Source organism: Lonchura striata, chromosome 4 (assembly GCF_050655825.1).
Source record: "Lonchura striata isolate lonStrDom1 chromosome 4, ASM5065582v1, whole genome shotgun sequence".
NCBI classification, from domain to species: Eukaryota; Metazoa; Chordata; class Aves; order Passeriformes; family Estrildidae; genus Lonchura; species Lonchura striata.
Window position 1 is genome coordinate 65,277,785 of NC_140706.1, and position 19,373 is coordinate 65,297,157.

The window sequence follows — 19,373 nt, forward strand, 5'->3', positions numbered from 1 at the left end:
TGTCCCCACTTCCTGGCAGAAAGACTGGAATTGTTTTACTAATGTCATAATCTATGTCCACCCACAGCAGCAGTTCTGAACCATGGTGTTTACATTAAAAACATACCATGCATAGTTTTGTAGGGACATAATAATAATCTTGTTTATGTAATAAAACTAAAAAAAAAACTGAAACAAAACCAATCAAGGTTGGTGAAACCAGTCACCATACAGATAATCTAAATGACAGCAGGAGTGCCTCGACACTTCCTCAAATAAGGTGCTGGCCCTGTGTTTGCAGGCACAGTAAGCCAGTGTGTGGACATTGAAGTGCTATCTAGACTGATTGTCTTTATAAGAATGCTCCTGGGCAGCCAGCTGTTGCCATGGCCAGGCCAAGAATAGCCATACAAAAACGGTGGAGTGGCACAAGCACCGACACAGGGCGCTGCAGGAATTCAGCACGTGTATCTGGCCTTCCAGAGCGCTTTTCTCGACTCCTAGGCAGATGTGTTTCGTTTCTGTGCAGTCTGGTGGCACCACACTCGGCAGTGCACAGGGCATGGTGGGGCAGGGACGAGCCAAGCAGCGCACCTGCCTCCGTAAGTGGACATAGGGCAGGTGGGCATGAGCATCCCAGGAGGAAACAAAGCACTCTACAGACACCCGCGCGGGCTGCAGCACGAAGCTGACCCCGGGGCTGCCTAGAGATGCTTGTCCCAGGCTCCCGGGCCATTCCACCGGCGGGTTGCAGGCACGCAGCGTCCCGCGGCCATTCTGGCATCCAGGAGAGAACAACCTGGAGCTCCACGCCCGGGTTACGGCGCTCAACGCCGCAGCCGCCCGGCCTCGGGCGGACGGGACGCGCCGGGCCGGGAGCCCCGCGGGCCGGACCGGTCGCTCCCCGCCCCCCGGGGGCGGTGCCGGCGGCGGGGGCGGAGCGCCGAGCGCACCTGAGCGACATCGCCCGCCCACTCCAGCCCAGCCGCGGCCGCGGGCGCTTCTCCGCTCCCGGGGCGCCCGGTCCGGCCGCGCCCCCGAGCTGCGGCGGCGTCCGCAGCTGGAGCGCCGCCTCCCCGGTGGTGGGGACAGCGCCGGGTTCCGAGCAGCGGGAGGAGGAAGGAGAGCCGGCGGGCGGGCTCGGTGCGCGGCCTCCGCTCCCTCCCCGTCCCGATCGCGGCCCCGCCTGCGCTCGCTCCCCGCCGGGCGGGCGCTGCGCTCCCGCGGCGCGATGTCGGCGCGGCGGCGGCGGAGGGCGGCCACCGAGCAGGAGGAGGAAGAGGAGGAGGAGGAGGCGGCGGAGGAGGCGGGCAGCGACAAGGTGAGGACGCGCAGGGCGGCGGCGGCTTTTGGGGCAGGGGGCAGCGCTGCCTCCCCCCGCGGGCCCGGGCCGAGCCGCCCGTGGGGCTCCGCGCTGCGCTCCTGGCCCCGGCATCAGGAACCCTCCCGGTCCCTCCCGGGCTGCAACGCGGCCGCGCTCTCGGGTGGCGGGAGCAGAGAGAGGGCCAGGTGCCAAGTTAGGGTTTGTGTGCTAACGCGTGTTTTACCCCATTGCCATTCCCCCGTGGCGAGGCCGGAATGGGAGCGGCCGGGCTCTCTCCGGGCCCGCAGCGAAAGCTCAGCGCCGTAGCTGCGTGTCGTATCTCATCTCTTGACTAGGGAGCTGATGGCGTGCTGTAACCCCAGCTGCTGCTGAGCACCACCCGGCCGCTCCCTCACACCCCTCATTACCCCCCACCCGCTGGGATGGGGAGGAGAGTCGGGGAAAGAAGGTAAAACCGCATGGTTGCGATAACAACAGTTTAATAATTGAAATGAAATAGTAATATTAATGAAAAGGGAGATTACAAGAAGGCATATAATACCCATGGAAGTGCAGGTGGTGCAGAATACAATTGCTTCATCACCTACCCAACAATGAGCAGCAATCAGCCTTTCTCACCCAATACCCCCCAGGAGAGCTTTTGGCCAGGTCAGATCAACTATTCTGGCCCCTCCTGGCTTCTTGTGCACCTCCTCACTGGCAGAGCATGGAAACAGAAAAGTCCTTGACTTGGGCTAAGCAGTGCTCAGTGAAGCCAACACATCAGTGTGTTATCAACATTATTCTCCTGCTAAATCCAAAACACAGCATTGTAGCAGCTACTAGGAAGTAAATTAACTCTATCCCGGATGAAACCAGGACACCGGCCCAAGCAAAGAGCATGCTTCAGTGTGGTCAGGTCAGTCCAGTAGCACTGGAACTAACTCAGAACAATGATCTGCCCCATTTAAAGGCTATGTCAGCATTTCCTCAGCAACTCTTTCTGCTTTATGCCCTGTTAAGTGATAGGCATTCACCTCTGGCCTGGAAAGGACTTACGCTATGACATTTCTGCTAAGGCAAGAGGTTTTTGAAATACTAAGTCTATGCATCAGGTTCATTACAGTGGCAAAACAGCCACAGTGCTGTTCTTTTGTTTATTGTGGAGTTAAGGCTTATCTCTACAAAAGCTAAGCACATCACAGTTGCTAACTGTCTGAATAAAATGAAAGAGATGGTCTCATTTGGGTAACTGGAAATAAAGTTTTTAAAAAAAAAGCTTTCTGATTGCTAAATTGAAGTAGCAATACATGTGTTTTTACTTGACTCAGTAACTGCTTAAACTTGCATGGATATCAATGTTGCAGAGTGTAGTCTGCCTTAGGCATTGTGGCAAGGAACTGGAAAGTGAAACTCAAGACTTATTATTCCATGCTTTGGTTGCTTTAATTCAAAGCCAATGAACTTGCAAATTTGTAGTGCTGTGCTGCCTTGAGAGCTGTGATCACCGAAAGTAGTGTTTAGGCTATAGCTGTGCACAGTATTTCTCTGTAGACAAGAACTAACATTTAAACCTAATTTCCCATCACAGTGTGCTCCAAAAGCTGTTTTTCTGTGGAGATACTCTGGTTTGCTTTATTTTGCAGAGTAAGTTTATTTCTGAGGTGCGCCTCAAAGAATTTTTGCTCTTCAAAGCCTCTGCTACCCAGACCTCCAACAGGTGCCTCTAATCTTGGTTTACCTGTGTGATTTTCAGAGAAGAAAATGCTGTTCTTACTTACAGGCCTGCTGTGGTTTTACTCCAGCTACTCAACAGCTTAGTGCTTCATCTCATCTCAGATGATGTTGAGCAGGCAGGAGGCTGGTTACAGGAGCTGGATTTCAACGTGCATACATTTGTGTTCACTTGAACAACAGATTTGGAAAGTCTTTTTCACTGCACAAGAGACTTTCTCATGGGTTATTTGTGGGACCCTCCTTGTTCTCACGGAGTTGTTTGACCTATCTGCAACATAGCCAGCACTGGCGACCCTTGTTGTGGCTCACAAGTGACAATAAGGGTTGGTTTTACATATTAAGCTGGCTTTAGTGCCGTTAGTAACTGTAGAGATAAACCAGTATTTTGTACTGAGGTTTCAATCAGTGGGTCACAGTTTGGGACTCTGTTTTGAATATGAGCACACACATAATGTCTGCTGTAGGTGATTTGATGAGTAGCACCTGGTCATCAGGATTCACAGGTGTAACCTTATGCAACTTCCTAGATGGTTATCACTCTGCTCTATCTCTTGTCTAGACTTTACAAGTGGATAATTTTATTGTCCTCTGGCTATTTTGAGATGACCTTTTTGGTGTGGTGATCCTGTGTTTGGACTCAAAACTGGTTCTTTGGCTGTTAACTACTCAGGATAGGTGTGATGCAGTGGGTTTAAGCTGCTTCTGGAATGCAGCTCAGAAACATCATCCTCTTCATCACTTGTAATGAAGGAGAAAACTTGTTTCTTTGGATCGTATGTGTTTCATTCTTCTGCTGCTCTTGTTGGCCCAAACCAAGCCTTCCATGTATATAAAGGCATCATGCACCTTTTTTTTTTTTTGCCCAAGTAGAGAAGCCCTCTGTGTTTATTGAAGAACTCCAGAAACACTAAATATGTTTGAAGATTTTTTTTGTATTCTACTTTAAGCCCTGTATTCAGTGTACTATATAGTACTTTTCATGTTACACTTACTATGTCCATAGATGCTCATTTCCTACCGAATTGAAGTGAAGCTGTTGGGGATTTTCTTCCTCATTTGTGTGCCTTTTTGTCACTAATTGGAAACAACTGGTAGCTACTCTATATTGATGTAGTTCCAAAGGAAAGTTAACTTCCTTGGTTTTATATGAAGGAATATGATATACCCTTTGTGAAAGCTTCTTGAAGTTCCCAAGCTCTGCAAGTCTTAGTGTCTCCAGTTGCTCACTAGCTCTTTGAGCTGGTGACATTTTGCAAAATGGCTGTGAACATGCCTTTTCTTGCAATTTCACAACTTTGCTGTTTTATTTGTATTGTCTTGTGGCATACAGGAGTGATTTTTTGGTTGTCACTTTCTTACTTCCCACTGCTTGCCCTGGCTGCTTTTTTCCTAAGAATGTCTGATCAAAGTGCCTTCACAAATACTCTGTGAGCACTGGGAGAAAGAGGAATGACTTGGCATTCAGATGCTGATCTTCATGTGCTCATGATTCTTTTAAAATTTCAGTTGTTTACTTTCTTTGCTAAAAAACAAGGGACAGTGCTTTCAAATGCTTCCCAAAAAAATAGTATATCCTGGAAGAAATCATACAAATATTCTTCTTTGTACTGTACAGAATTGTCAGAGTAGGACAGGGAGGGGGAAGTGTGATCATATTGCATTGCTGGCTGTTAATCATTTATAACTACAAGAAAGCTTGTAATCACTGAATGCTGTTTCTCTTGTGGTATTAAAAAAAAACTGTTTCTGTTCCATGGGACAGCCCTTCCAGGGAATCAGTTGCCAGATAAGTTGCTCAGACCTGTGAAGCTCAGTGTGACATTTGGATCTTTGATGTCCAAAACCTCACAAACCTGCTGGGACATAAATGAAATTTCTAATTGCAGTATAGCCTATTGTGGATCCATCTGTCTGCCACGGATCACTTAGTTGCTTCATTTGGATTACTTCTTTTGGAGTACCCCAAAAATGGATCAGTTTAATTTTCACAGAGAAGTCTAACCTCTATGCTTTCTGCTACAAGCATGGCAATAATAAGCAGGGCAGACTATTTCCAAGCCTTTGTTTTCTTGGAAACGGTGGTGAATGCAGAGAGCAAAGGGTTTGTAGTTTCCAGTCACTGATTCAGCATGTGCAGGTCTCTCACGTGTTTCTGCATATGTCAGGCTTTAATGGTGTGGGAAAAAAGGTTTCATTATTCACCTTCTGATACTTTGGTATCTTGGCTTCAGAGGGAGGTATCAAGGTACAACTTATTAAATACTCTTGAATGTGTTCTAACTGAACTATTGACTTTACTACGGAACTTGTGAGAGAGACTGCAGAAAGATCAAAAATGGAGGAGAAAACATGCTTCAAGTAACACTTAGACTTATAAAATGACAATAACTAAATTCTTTTGCTCAGTAACTTTTTCTCATAAGTTGTTGGACCGTGGCTTCATTTTTTCAGTTGCTCTTCATTTGCAGGTTACACTCTCAAAGAACATATTTGTTCTCTACTTAGGAGTTCCTTATGGTGTCGTGGAAAAATGCTGTACAAGAGGAACATTTCAAGTGCCTTTGTAACCAGAATAATTCTGGCGTGTGGTTCGCTTGGCATGTATTAATTGTAGTGGAGGGCATGTGGTACAAAACAGCAGTTCAGATGTGTGGCCTTTTAGATGATGAAAGATGGAGAGGTCTATTTTTTTCTCCATTACACATGGCTGTAATTCATGAGCTGTTGCAAAATAGCCGGCAAGCAGAAATCCACATGGAAGCCTAATTTATGGTAAGATGTCACATGTTCTGAATTTCTGGCATGGAGGCTCAAGCTCCTGACTGGCTGAATTTCCCCCTTTGTATGGCCAAGTGTTTGTGTTCTTGTAGAGATTTAGCACACGGATCAAAGTCTTGTATTTTGAGAATACTAAATTTAACCATCTACCCCTTACAGACACTTTGTGTGTGAATCAAGCAGGAAGGAGTGACACACTCTCTGTATATAAATAAACAGTTCTGTCACAGGCAGTTTGAAAACTTTAGGAAAAAATCCAAATACCTGGGATAAAACACTTAATTTGGAGTTGGGGTTGAAAGGTTTCCTAGGCACTTAGGACAGTACAACCTGTGCTGGTTTCAATTAACCTTTGTAAACCTCCTAAATATCTGCTCACAGTGTGAAACCCATGGCATTTCCCATGGACCTTCACAGGTCCTTGATGTTATTGTGTACTAAGCTTGGCCACAGCTCAAATCTGAAGAGCAGGAGAAGGAAGGTCTGCTTTGTTTTGTGCTGAACTCCAGAACTGCTTCTACAAGGTCAAGCTGCAGTAGCAAGGCTCTTGGTTTTTTGGTTTGGTTTTTTTTTTTTTGAGTACTTTTATAGTGATTAACTTAGTGTTTCCTTCCGTAATGTTTGTTGTTATTTGTGGCTATAAACTGGAATGTTTGTAATCAATCACATAAAATAATTTAGAAAATTATTAGCAAGAAAATCTCATCCCCCAGTGATGGGGTTCTAAGCACTTAATGATGCAGAAGACAACTAGCTGTCCTCTTTGGCTATTGACTTTACAAATTAAATGCCTCATTCAGGAAATTGTTGTGGCTGTGATAGCAGTTAACTGGAAAACAAAGCATTCATGGTAATTTTTGTATTATGTTGCACGGGGAAGTTGAAGATAGTTGAGGTGTTGATTTCCCCCTGGTTATTTTAGTAATGTAAGGCAAAAAACCCTGCACTGATCCATCCTTTCCAACACTGAGTTCTAAGCAATTTTCAGGTTGCACCAGCCAAACTTCCATGTGCTGCTGAAAATCACATCAGATAAACACAGACCCCTTCTGCAGGCTGGTTAGATACTCTGAAGAAAGCTGTGCATTTGTGAATTCAGATGTCAGAAGTAGCAAATTGAAAGTGTTGCTGATAATGAGGTGCTTAGAAGTGATAGTTGTGTGTTAAAGATCGGAGGGACAAAACTAAGTGTGATATTTTTCTTTCAATTGCTTAAACACAATTGTTTTCTGCAACACCAATGTGGAATAAAAAAGTTTGGAGATATTCTTAGTTCTGAGTGCTTAAAAGAGAGAACATCTCTGCCATCTGCAAGCAGGGATTAATATTAAAGACGCTAAGTCATGGTCTTAGGGCCAGGATTACTGCCTGTCATCTGCACAGTGAGTAGGTCTTCTAGGACTGTACAGACAGCTTGCTGCACTCCAGAGCAGGTCACAGGAGTTGAAACATGGCTTTGGAAGAGAGCTATGATCCCCTCAATTTCATCTGTAGTGAACTTCCTAGGCTATGGTACAACACTCTGAGAAACATCTCTGAATAGCAGGGTTGTGAGTGTAGTAATTTTTTTTTTTTATTATTTATGTGCTTTTTCAGGTGTTCTGCATACTCTGAAGTCTGGACCGCACCTTATTTGCTCTTGTTACTTGTATTAATTATAGGCTGAGTCTGCCTAGTTATTCAGCTGTGGGGTTTCCTTGATCACCTTTTTGAATGAAGTAAATGGCGTAAAAATGATGATTTCATCTTAAGCATGCATGTGGTACATCAAGCGAATGAGAAAAACCCTAAAAAAAGAGAGGATGTACTTACCCACTTGGCTTGCTCATGCGTGTAGCGCCAGGTCCTGGAAGGTTCAAAGCACCGTCTGAATGGCAAGGATGGTGTTTGTTTTCCCTGGAGAGCCGGGGCAGGGTGGGAGGCTGGAGGCCGCCTGCAGCACCCTGGTCAGCTCCTGCCCCGGCCCCTCGCGGCCGCCGCTGCCAGCCCCGGCTCCGTCCAGCTTCATCTTGTGCCGCGCGTTGTTTGCACGGGCCGGGCGCTGGGACAGAGGTTACGCTGTAGCGCAGCTGCAGGGAAAAGGACATGGATTATAAACACAGTAACCACGCTGCGCTTGGGTGGGATGACTGGGGGTATAAGCACCTAAATTGGTGTCTCGTAGTGGGGGCGAAAGAGAGGGTATACCTCTGGTGGGTTAGAAAAAGTGACAAAATTACTCAGAATAAGGGAAGAAAATAATATTGTTATGGAAGAGTAGGGAAGAAAAGCGTGAGTTTCTAATTAATGAAAATAGAGGAGAATGGAAATAAAGGAGAAAGAACTGCGATGAGGAAGTGGAAAGGGAGGGAGATGGAGAAATAGCATATAGCAGTGGAGGAAAAAGTTTTGAAGTGCAGTTACTTAACATTCCTGATGAACTTGAGGCACCAGGGCAGGCTGGAAGCTGTTTGAGATTGTAGGAAGGTGAGGCGAGTCAGGGAGGTCAGGAGGAAGTTCAGGTCTCAAAAGAGCCAGACACTGAGCCAGAGATTGCTCTCTGCATTAGTGCTGTGCCAGGCCTGAGTGCAGATTTTCAGCTCCTTGGAGCTGTGGTGTTTGCAACTTTAGAATGACTGAAGTCACCCTTTGTATTGGCTTTAACTGAGGGAAAAATAGTCCTGACAGTGTGCTCTGAGAGTTGGTGACAATTTGTACATTGTCACCAAAATACATAGCGCCTGTTTTGCATTCGGGCTAGACGCACTCAGCGAAAACTGAAGGAAGAATTATAGCATTGCAGTCATACACAAAATTATTTTGAGTAATACTGTGTCCATGGAACAATTGGTCACTTCACAGTTTGGTTTTGGATTGTTCTTTTCAAGCTTGAGGTTTCAATGTACCATGTATAAAACCGCCAGCAACCTCTTCTCATTGTATGAAGGGACTGTTTTTTCATGTGTGATGTTTTCTATTTTTTCTTCTTAATGTGACATTTAACCTTCCCCTTATTCCATAGAAGGGTAGTTTGAGATGTAGATGTGTTAGAGGCTTGGGGATTTTGGGCAAACTCCAGTATTCCGTGTCAGCTGGAATATTTCTGGAAACATATATCCATGAAAAAGTGATGCCTAGAATGGGAAGTTTCTTGACTACAGCAGGTAATGTCACAACATCCAAGTACAGGCCTCCCTATAAACATTTACTGGCATACATTTGTTTCCTACAACATCACAGTTTCACCATTGCTGTCTTTTAGAAGGTAGTGCAGATAGTATCGGTTCCTAAACTAATGTTTAACTCAGAATGCTGTTTTCTGGCAAAATATCTGATAATCTTTCATTTTGTATTGAGTTTTCTGATAGTTTTATTTTTCTTTTTGTGATAGGAAGTGGATTTGGAAGAAAGACTTCATGAGGTGGACCTTAGAAGTGATTTGGATGTTCCTGATGTTCCTCCACCAACAGACAGCACTCCAGAAATCCTCAAGAGGGCTTTGTCAGGCTTATCTGCCAGGTACACTGAAAAAAGGAGATCTCAAATTTAATGGCTGGTGGTTAAAAGTCATACAGATTATGTTGCAGTTTTAAGTTTTATATGGTAGATGTGAAAATTTCAAGGATAAATTATTGCTGGATATTATTGTTTTATTTATGCTTTGATAGTCCCTTCAGTGGAATATTTTTTGCATACACCTGTGTTTATCCATTGCATGCTTTTCTAAGTTAACACAGTTTACATAAATATCTACTGAGTCAGAGCATTGCAATAACTAAAGAATTTGAATTACAGAATAATTATTTCTGGAGGTTGTAATAAACTGATATCCTACCTCCAAGATTGAGAGGGGGATTGGTTTATGAATGATGTGTAAGTTCTCAAGATAAGGTTTGCTATATTTTTGTGACATTTACACTTCTAAATAATTTGCTGTACAGTTAAATATATCAAAGCTGATATGTCCATACTTTTAAAAGCAATTTTTTTTTTTTTTCCTGTGGTTTCTTTTCAAACTTAAGTTTCTACCTCTGTCTTCCCGGGATCTTGATGGTCAACAAATGTGAGGGGATGTGTATGTGTGATAGACAGATAGTTGTGTGGACCTGCATATTCATGAAGGCTGTCAGATAAAGGTCCTTGTATAATTTTTATGCAGTCCCTTTACAACACCTGATCAGTCAAATGCTTTTGGGGCAAACAAATTTTTTTTTCACTGATACAGTGAAAGAGAATTTAGGTGATAGATACCAAAAAACTACCTGCTAAAATGAATATGGGTGTCATGTATATGTTATGCTCAATATAACAAATCAAGCAATATGCAGTGTACATTTTAGAAGCAACTTAGGTCTTGCAACAGTCAAAAGAAGGCTCTCTAATCCAGACTACAATTAAAACCTTCCAAATCCTTGTAAAAAAACTGCTCTCCAGCAGATTTTTCCAATAGCACCGTGAAATGAGTTTTTTGCCTTGCTCATTTTCTAATCTGTTGTCTGTTTCCATTATGTCCATGAGCTACAAGCAGATGTAATGTTTCAGGTTTTAAAAAGCCTGTTTCTAAACTGCACCAGCTGTGAGCAGAATGTGATTCTCTGTTGCCATCACACTGCAAGGAGTGTCTGTCTCAGAGTTCTCTCATTGTGTTAAATGTGGAGATCTTAGGTCTTCAAATCAGACTCATTCCAAAGGACAGGGTGATACCTCAAAGCCTGCAACTAAGAGATGCAGCTGAAACCGTTCCTGTTTCATGGGCTTGAAATTCTTTATTGGAGTGTTTGCACAAAGGGTGCTTTGAATGAAAAAATTAAGTTCTTGGTGCTTTAGGGATGCTGGTGTTGAAATTACCTGCTAGTTCAGTAGCCAGCAGTTCCAGCAGAGTTGTTGTACATCATGTGAAACATGAGTGAGTTGCACTGTAACTTTCAGAAATATGGATACTCCTTGTATTTGATGTTTGAAAGAAATAGTATCTATGACTTTCTAGCAGAGAGTTAGGATACAATAAACTTGCCAAGTGGCTTCCTAAATTCTGGAGCCTCTTGTCTTCCTGAAGTTGTCTTTCCAGTGCTGTGCTTGCCAACACTCCCAAGATTACATGTGGCATTTTAACATTACTCATAAAGGAAGCTGAATTCTTCTGGAGGAGGTTTGCTCACTATGGATATGCCACTAGGGCCAAGTTGCTACTGGGTATCCCACATCATAGAGCAGCATAAAGCATGTTGTGATAAAACCTCTTCTGTCTCTATTCTGATACTTAAGGCAAATCCAATTAGTGGCTGTAGCTGCCATTAACCTGTCAATGAGTCACATTCTAGAAAATCAAATTATTGAAGTTTACATTGGAACTGGAGTATGATTCGAAACAAACATTGAGCCAGGTGTATCTCCTGGTGGAGTGAAACACAAGACTGATGCAAAGCAAAACATTAGGAAGAATGTCTTCAGGTTATGGTAGGGGGCTTTGTGTTTAGCAGTCACTTATGATTAGTTGCTTCAGCAGACGTTTAGAGGAAATGGCCTCAAATTGTGCCAAAGGACGTTTAGGTTGGATGTTACAAAATTTAATTTAGGAAAGAGGTTTGGAAGAGGTTTAATTTAGGAAAAAGGTCAAGCATTGGAACAAACTGCCTGGGGAACTGGTGCAATCACCATCCCTGGAGGTACTTAAAAGATGCGTAGATGTGGCAGTCAGGGATGTGATGTAGTGATGGACTTGGCAGTGCTAGGCTAACAGACTCAATGATCTTAAACGTTTTTCCAGCTCAAATGATGCTCAAATGATTCTATGACTCTGTAGTTACAGAAATTTTTATTCTGTTTTCCTTAGGTAGCCACTAGTAGCTGCCAAGGACAAAAGAGTACAGCTAGTTTGACCCATCAACCCCAACTGTCACACAGTCCCCTGTCCTGGTTCCAGTACTCACAAGAGCATAGGACTGCTTCCAACAGATAACCCTCTGCTTGGCAAAAGAGCTGCTTTGCTGTAGAAAGTTGGTGGTCACTTTTTCACTTTTGGAGATTTTTCAGAGCTTTTGTCGTGTGTCTGTTACTCCTCAAACAATCACTTGCTTTCTACCTTGCAGCCTTTCTTTCCTCTGCCAGCCTTTGTATGGCTGGGCCCCCATCAGTCTTGCAGCTGACATGATGCTTTTTGAGGGTCCTGATGTATTTTCACAGCAGCTTCAATATGGGGTTGCACCAATTCATTGCAAATGACATTTGGCAGGGTTGAGGCAGCACACAGGAACAAGAATGGTGTCCAACTTTAATTTCTTTTACTGTGCAGTTGGATGGTTGCTTGATTCTGTGGGGTTTTGCTATGCATTGATTAAACACAAAGACTTCTACTTTTCCCACTGTTTCTAGTATAGTTAAATCTCTAGTTAGCAGAGGAAATATAATTCATTTTCACTAATAACTGCTTCTTTTTTTTTTTAATAGGTGGAAAAATTGGTGGATTCGTGGAATTCTCTCTCTAGCTATGATTTCTGGGTTTTTTCTGATTATATATCTGGGATCATTTATGCTGATGCTTCTGGTAAGTTTATTTAAATGCACTCTTCTGTACAAGAGTTGTTTGATATCTTCATCCATCATGCCTAAGCTGAAAGGAAACTACATGGACACTTCAGAACAATTGTCTTTTATTTCTGTAAATGCAAATACTTTTGAAAAACACTTGAGGGATTCAAAACTGGACCTTACAGATTAAGGAGTTCTTATATACTGTAATTTTTTTTTTTTTTTTTTTGGAATTAAAGTCGCTCAAAGAAGTTGAATTACTGTTGCCTTGCTAGTTTGTATCACCTGCTGTTGCATGTTGAGGTTTGTTCTAAAAAGCAAACAAACAAAAATCAGACGAAAATTAATTCAAGAAAAACTCCAGACCCACTAACAACAGAAAAAAAATCCAAAAACAAAAAATTAAGAGACAAGTGCAATTTTGAGGCTAAGGAAAGCAGGTAGTCCTGGCCTCCTGTCTGCAACCGGCACTGACAGGCTTTCCTCAGACATGCTCCTTTAATTCCATATTTCTCTACGAGGCTTCATTTTGGCCTTGCATTTATCTGTAAGTTAGAGCTAGATCTCTTTCTGAGTTACAGACAAAGTACATTTTTAGGTCATGAAGTGAAATACTGGTGAGGATAACAATAAAAAAGGTTATAATAATCTTCATACATGCTATATAGCAGGTCAGTCTTTACTGCTTCTTTGCACCATCTTATTTGCTGGTATTTTTATGGAATGATGGTTTAACTATCTTTCCCAGTCTTAGCAAGGAACAGATAGCAATTCATTTTTTAATATGCTGAAATTGGTTCTTCTAGGTAACTGCTTCTATTTTTGACTCTAAGTTTGTTCAGGTATCAAAATTTTTAAATTTTTTTCTTGGCTTCCCATGAGACAATTTTAGGATTGTATTCCTAAAAACATTTAGGTTGGAAAATACCTTTAAAATAATTGAGTGAGCTGTTAACCCAGCATTGCCAAGTCCACCACTAAGCCGTGTCCCCACGTCCCTCATCTACACATCCTTTAAATATCTGCAGGGATTGTGACTCAACCACTACCCTGGACAGCATCTTGCAATGCTTGACAGCCCTTTTGGTGAAGAAATTTTTGTTAATATCCAGTCTAAACCTCAGCTCCCATCTAAACTGAGGTAATTTTTTCATTTGTTGCCTAGGAGAAGAGACCAGCCCCTGTCTCCCAGCTCAGGGGACAGGGTAACCAACTCGACAACTGGTCGTACCATTAAAGAGGCAAAGAAAGCATTAATGACCTCAGCTTGTCCCTCATTCTTTGTCAGTGTGTTTCCTCCAGCGTCCAACAAAGGATGGAACTTGTTTTTAGCCCTACTTTTGCTTTTGATGTCTTTATAGAGGTGGTTTTTACTGTCTTTTATGGCAGTAGCCAGATTAAGTTCTCATTGGGCTTTGGCCCTTCTACTTTTCTTCCTGCATAACCTCACAACAACATTGTATTCATTCTGAGTCACCTTCTCCTTCTTCCAAAGGTCATAAAATCTAGTGTCTTGAGAGACTGGAATGCTATTTCACCATCATTATGGTCTGCATTACAGTTTCTACTCCTGAATTAGTCTGGTTAATATTTCCTGTTTTCAGATTAATGACATAACAAACTACTAAATAATTGTCTCATTCATATAGGGTTTTTTTTTGCATATGAAGAAACAACAAAAAAAGCCCTTTTAAAGTGCAGGTTGTTGTAAAAAGATTTATTTTTTCCCTGCCATCCTTCCTTCAGTAGTCAGTTACATTTGAGAATTATGATTATGAACAAAAAGGTATTTATTAATTTGCAGGGTGATTTTCTGTATTAATGGGCAAGCTCTTAAGATGTGAACCAAAACGCAATCAAAGTTAGTAGAGAATTGTAATAGTTTCTCTTTTGTGCTGTAAAGCAAAAAGTTTCTCTTCTATTATAATGAGTAATTAATTTGATATTTGAGACTGCATAAAAAGGAGAATGGAGGGAAAAAAAACAGTCTTGCTCATTAATTATTTAATTTGACTGAAATAAAATAGTTTGTATTTAAATAACAGTTGTCATGTTAAAACCAATACTGGGACTGGAAGAAGGAAGAGTAATGCAGTGAGGTTTGGAGGACAAGATGTGGGACTGCTCTAAAGAGCTGGGATGTATGTTCTGCATTTGCTGCCTGCTTGGGTAACAGGCTTCCATGGCTTGGATCCTGGTGCCCTGCTCCGCTGTAAAGTGCAATCCTGTGATGTTGCTTTTGCCTGTAGCATTTAAGTTTTGTAAGGTTGGCCAAACAGAAGACAGAACACAAGATAGGGGAACTTCAGATTTCACTCACTGAGGTGGTGTAAGACTTTTGAATCTGTGTTGATGGGTTGAGCAAGATGAAATGCACGGAGGAGCAGAGGTGGTGAGGGCTGCTGCGGTGCCCTGCGTGCTGACACGCGCCGGCTGCGTGGGCAGGTTCTCGCTCCGGCCCCTGCATGGCGTTACCCATGGGCTGAATTTGGCAATTCCATACGTCTGGGTAGGTGTGAGAACCCCGGGCTTGGTCTGGGGTCTCGTGTGGTGGTAAAGTCTCTCCTCCAACCCGTGCTTCCAAAGAAAAACTCAGCAGTCTCTTGCTGTCCGGTCTCAAGGCAGTTTATCGTTAGTTATCTAACAGATTGTCTTCTCGGGCTGCGGCTGTTTGGTCAGTGGCCCCGGCAGAAGCTCACACACACACCCTGACATCCTCCCTGTCTGCTGTCTTCTTCTTCTATTTCCCCCTGCCCAGGGCTGCTGCTATCTTTTATATGATATATTACGTTTTACATGTTTATAGTTTTCCCCCAATACCTACTACCTATATTACAAAGCACTTTTCTACTCTAAACCAATCTGTGAGTGCCAACATCACCAAGAACATGGAGGCAAGGAAGAAGAAGGAGGAAGAACAGGATCAGCCCACTTTCCTCCATCTTAGAACTTCTGACCCCCATGTACAAAATAAAAACCCCCCTGTACAATACTAAAAAAATTTCCCCTCTGTTTTGTAACTACTTTTACTATACTATCTAACCTTTTGTGACTGCTTGTTCCACCTCCAAAGTTGGTAATTCATTCCATGGCTCAAACTCAAAATCACAGCTGTTTCCAGCTGCCTGCCAGGATCTAAAATGCTTCTGACCAAGGCCTGAAACCTCTAAAAATGTCTGAGGGGCATTTTGAGTTCCAACAGGTAGGGTGATCTGCTCAGATGCTGTGGATTGGATGGACATGGCAGAGTCCCTTTGAAACCCAAAGGCCCCGTGAGGCTGGCAACCCAGGGAAGCAGTGAGGTCAGCAAAACAAAATGTAGGTGTGGGACAGTGTGACATTCAGGCCTGAGTTAGATGAGCTTTGCCTCTAATCATAAAGGCTAATTGCCCTTAATGAGATGCTTGCAAGTGAAATACCTAGGTGTCCTGTGTTGCACAGCTAGTTTTTTCCACTGAGCCCAGAAAATACTTCTAGAATTAAATGTAAAGATAAAACTTAGCCAAAAGAAATAGGAGAGTTTTCTTTACCGGAAAATACTTCTAATCTACTGCTATCAAGCTGTTTTAATGTTTGATAGCATTAAAAAATGATCGAAGCCTTCTCTTGCTTCACATGTATATTCTTGAAGCTAGCCCAATGTGTTTTTTTTTCTTTCATGTACAGTGCTTTGGAGATTTTGTTGAAGTTTTAAATGGAGCTTAGTCTTTCCTTGGATTTGATTTGGAGCTGTTTTCTGAGTGGAATTTGACTTCAGAATGTTTTCCCTTAATGCAGGCTGCATTAAGAAACAACTACAGCATATTTACAAAGTTTTTTATTTCTCTTATTTTAGGTCTTAAGCATCCAAGTGAAGTGTTATCACGAAATCATTACTATTGGTTACAGAGTCTACCACTCATATGATTTACCATGGTTTAGATCCCTCAGCTGGTGAGTAGCAACCCAGAACATCAATAAGCCAGGATGTGATACTTAAATCATCTCCTTCCTCACCTGTTGTGGTGGAATGACAGCTTTGTGGGTCATGTGCAAACATAAAACTTGACATCTGTCTCTAATAGAGAATTTTGTAGTTGTGTTCCCCCTGTGAACTTGGACAAATCAGTTGGCATTTTTACTTATTTTTAACTTGTTAGAAATAAATCCTTGTTTGTTTTGCTTTTAAGAATTGCATTTAATAGATATTGTCTTATTAAAATAACTGTTAGATTTTGTATATTGCAGGTACTTTTTGCTGTGTGTGAACTACTTCTTTTATGGAGAGACTGTAGCTGATTACTTTGCTACATTTGTGCAAAGAAGAGAACAGCTGCAATTCCTCATTCGTTACCACAGATTTATATCCTTTGCACTCTATTTAACAGGTAAGTGCAGGAAATCAGAAAAGTGAATAAACTTTGTCCTGCATTTGCTCATTTAATTTTAAAATATTAATTATTCCCCATATTAATTTTAAATATTAATTGTTCCCTATCATTATGCACAGTTTCTTTTTCCTTTTAATGTTTGAGGAAATTAAGCATTTTTCCTGTGAAAAGATGAGTACAAATTTTGCATTCACTGAGAAGAAGAAAGCAGCCTAAACAAGGGGATGATCTTTAGAGAGTTGAAATAATAGTGCTTGAAATAGGTTGGCAAGCATTAATTTTGATTGCTGAAGAACCAGTGCTATTTTGGCAGGCTGTAGAGATTACTTCTGTGTTTAATTGCTGTGTTGGGTTGATTCTTTAATGTGTAAGTGCTCTCCTAGGTCTCTAGTAATAGGATTTATTAATATATTTTTTAACTGATTAGTCAAAATTACCGAGTCTTAATTTTGTCTGCAAGATATTCAGATACTTTCCTCACGAAAAAATTTCCTCCCTGTCCAAATAAAAACATAGAAAAAGGCTTTTTTCTAGGAAGATGAGACACAAGTTGGTACCTTTTTGGGGTATTGCTTTGTGAATGTGTAAATATGTTTTTTCAGCAATGCAGTTCAGCGTAAAATTAGCTGAAGACTCAGATTGGCCTAATGGACAGGGGCCTGCTATGCTACAAATATTTCTAAAGTGTACTAAGAAATCTGATCTTTGTGATGATCTGTTAGTTTTTCTGTTTTGTTGGTTTTTTTTTTTTTCCTTAAACCAAATAAACATTCTGCTCAGTGCTTAGATCACAAACTTGAAACCAGCTTTGCAGAACCTGACCTTTTTCAGCTGGCTTTGGCTTGGGGGAACTAACTTAAATAATGCCTTGTGAGCTGGTGAGGGGAGACATGAGACAAGCCAAGCATGAGCAAAAGGAGGATGCAGAGCATAGCAGAGCCTCCTGGTGCTGGGATTGTGAGGTCACTTAGGGGCTATCCCCAGGTTTCAGGATTTTTGGAGGGCTTTTGGCACCCTCTGCACCCTCTGGTGCAGGAAGTTGCCATAGGGGAGATGAAACACTGAATTAGTAACCCAGAAAATTCTTTTTGGTCAACTGAATTCTCCAACACCTGTGCTTCACACTTGCATGGCCCGCAGTCATATGCCTGTCTGGGGGAAAGGGGCAAGTTGGTCTTTTCCTTTCATTTGTTTCTGTTCATTATTCAGAACTAGTTTGTTGACCTGGCTTTCGAGTGGTTTTTAAAAGAGATCCTCACTCTAAAGTTTGCTAGAACTTGATGTCTGCAATGCGACCTCGTGTGTGCCCAGAGGGTTATTCTTTACTGATGGTTTACTGTGGATGTTCTTTACTGATGTTAGCTAAAGCATAGTTCTTTACTATGTTAACTAAATCATAGTCTTGTATGAGAATAACTCGAGATGTACTTTGAATATAAGCCAACACTTCTAGCAGCAGAGGGATTAAAAACTGCTTCAAAGGAAGAGAATTACTGGCATATCACAGTTCAGTGTCAATAAATAGAAGATGGTACAAACTGCACTTGCTTTGTTTTACAGGATTCTGCATGTTTGTTTTGAGTTTAGTGAAGAAACATTATCGTCTGCAGTTTTACATGGTGTGTATTACCCACTTTGCTGTGCTCATTCACGTTACAAATGCCACTAGAAACAGTCATGTCCATATGCTCATAAAATAATTCGGAAGAGTGGTGTGGAAAGTGGCTTAAATTGAGAGTAGCATGAAATCAAGTCATGCTGGACTGTATCTCTTCACCTTCCAGATGATTATTATATCCCAGGATGTGGCCTCTCAGTCAGTACAAGCTGTCCTTGGTGAGGCCTTGTGCATGTCCAACATGATATGTTTCCCTTAGTGATAGGCTGATATGAAAGAGGTTGTTGAAGGGGGATGCATCTCCCTGCCAGGTCTGAAGCCAAACAGTACAGCATTGTGTGGAAAATGGTTCTTGTGACTCAAATGTTGCTTTCTAGAGGCCCCACTGAAGTACCATGAAGGGTCTTGATCTTAACCCCTATGTGAAATATTTATTCTGTGACATTTCACAGCTGTTCTGCTCTTTTGCTCTGCAGTGTCTCAATAGATCATTGATGTATTAAAAGAAACCAGCATTCCCATCTCTCATATTTGCCCACCTAATAGTCAGCATAGTAGCTAGGCAACAGCATGAACTTTTTCATAGATGTATCTTATACATTGAAAACTAATTCTGTAACATTACAGGTTAAAACCAAAGCAAACACCCAAAACACCCCACTGACAATGCCCCACCTCCCATGCCTATGTAGGAATGATTAGAAATTGCAGGGAAACAGCAGCAGCAGGACAAATCCTGTCTTGAAAGAACTTGAGCAATCAGGGCATTGCACAATTTAAAGATTTCCTAAAGCTTTGGTAATGTGGTTAACCCTTCTGTTTCTGCACTGCTTTAGGTAGCACTTTACCATTGAGGATCCCCATTTCTAGACCAGGACTTAACTGAGCCTTATAATAATATGTAAAATAATCTTTTGCTCAAAATAATATACCCTGATTGTAGGAGAGTTTACCTGACAGTGAGTGAGATGCAGCTTTTCTAGCCTTTCTCTTCTAATCTGCAAAAAAAACAAAACAAAAAAAAAACCCACCCAAACCAAAAAACCATCCTCATCTTCAGATTGACACAACCTAAATATAT

The 19,373-nt window shown here is 42.1% G+C and overlaps 1 protein-coding gene across 2 annotated transcripts in view; it reads left to right on the forward strand.

Moving 5' to 3' along the window:
• The first annotated feature begins 969 nt into the window (after positions 1–969).
• Positions 970–19,373, forward strand: part of CDS1 (CDP-diacylglycerol synthase 1) — a 29,952-nt gene continuing 11,548 nt past the window's right edge. The window contains exons 1-6 of one of the 2 annotated variants that reach the window (XR_014954931.1): positions 970–1,300; positions 9,168–9,295; positions 12,224–12,320; positions 16,140–16,237; positions 16,532–16,671; positions 18,235–18,293. Coding sequence is in view for 1 of the 2 variants with exons in the window: in XM_077783039.2 (XP_077639165.2) it covers positions 1,211–1,300; positions 9,168–9,295; positions 12,224–12,320; positions 16,140–16,237; positions 16,532–16,671; positions 18,235–18,293 (612 nt within the window). In the remaining variant the exon portion in view is untranslated. The remainder of the gene's footprint in view (positions 1,301–9,167; positions 9,296–12,223; positions 12,321–16,139; positions 16,238–16,531; positions 16,672–18,234; positions 18,294–19,373) is intronic. The other variant, XM_077783039.2, reaches the window with a different exon arrangement.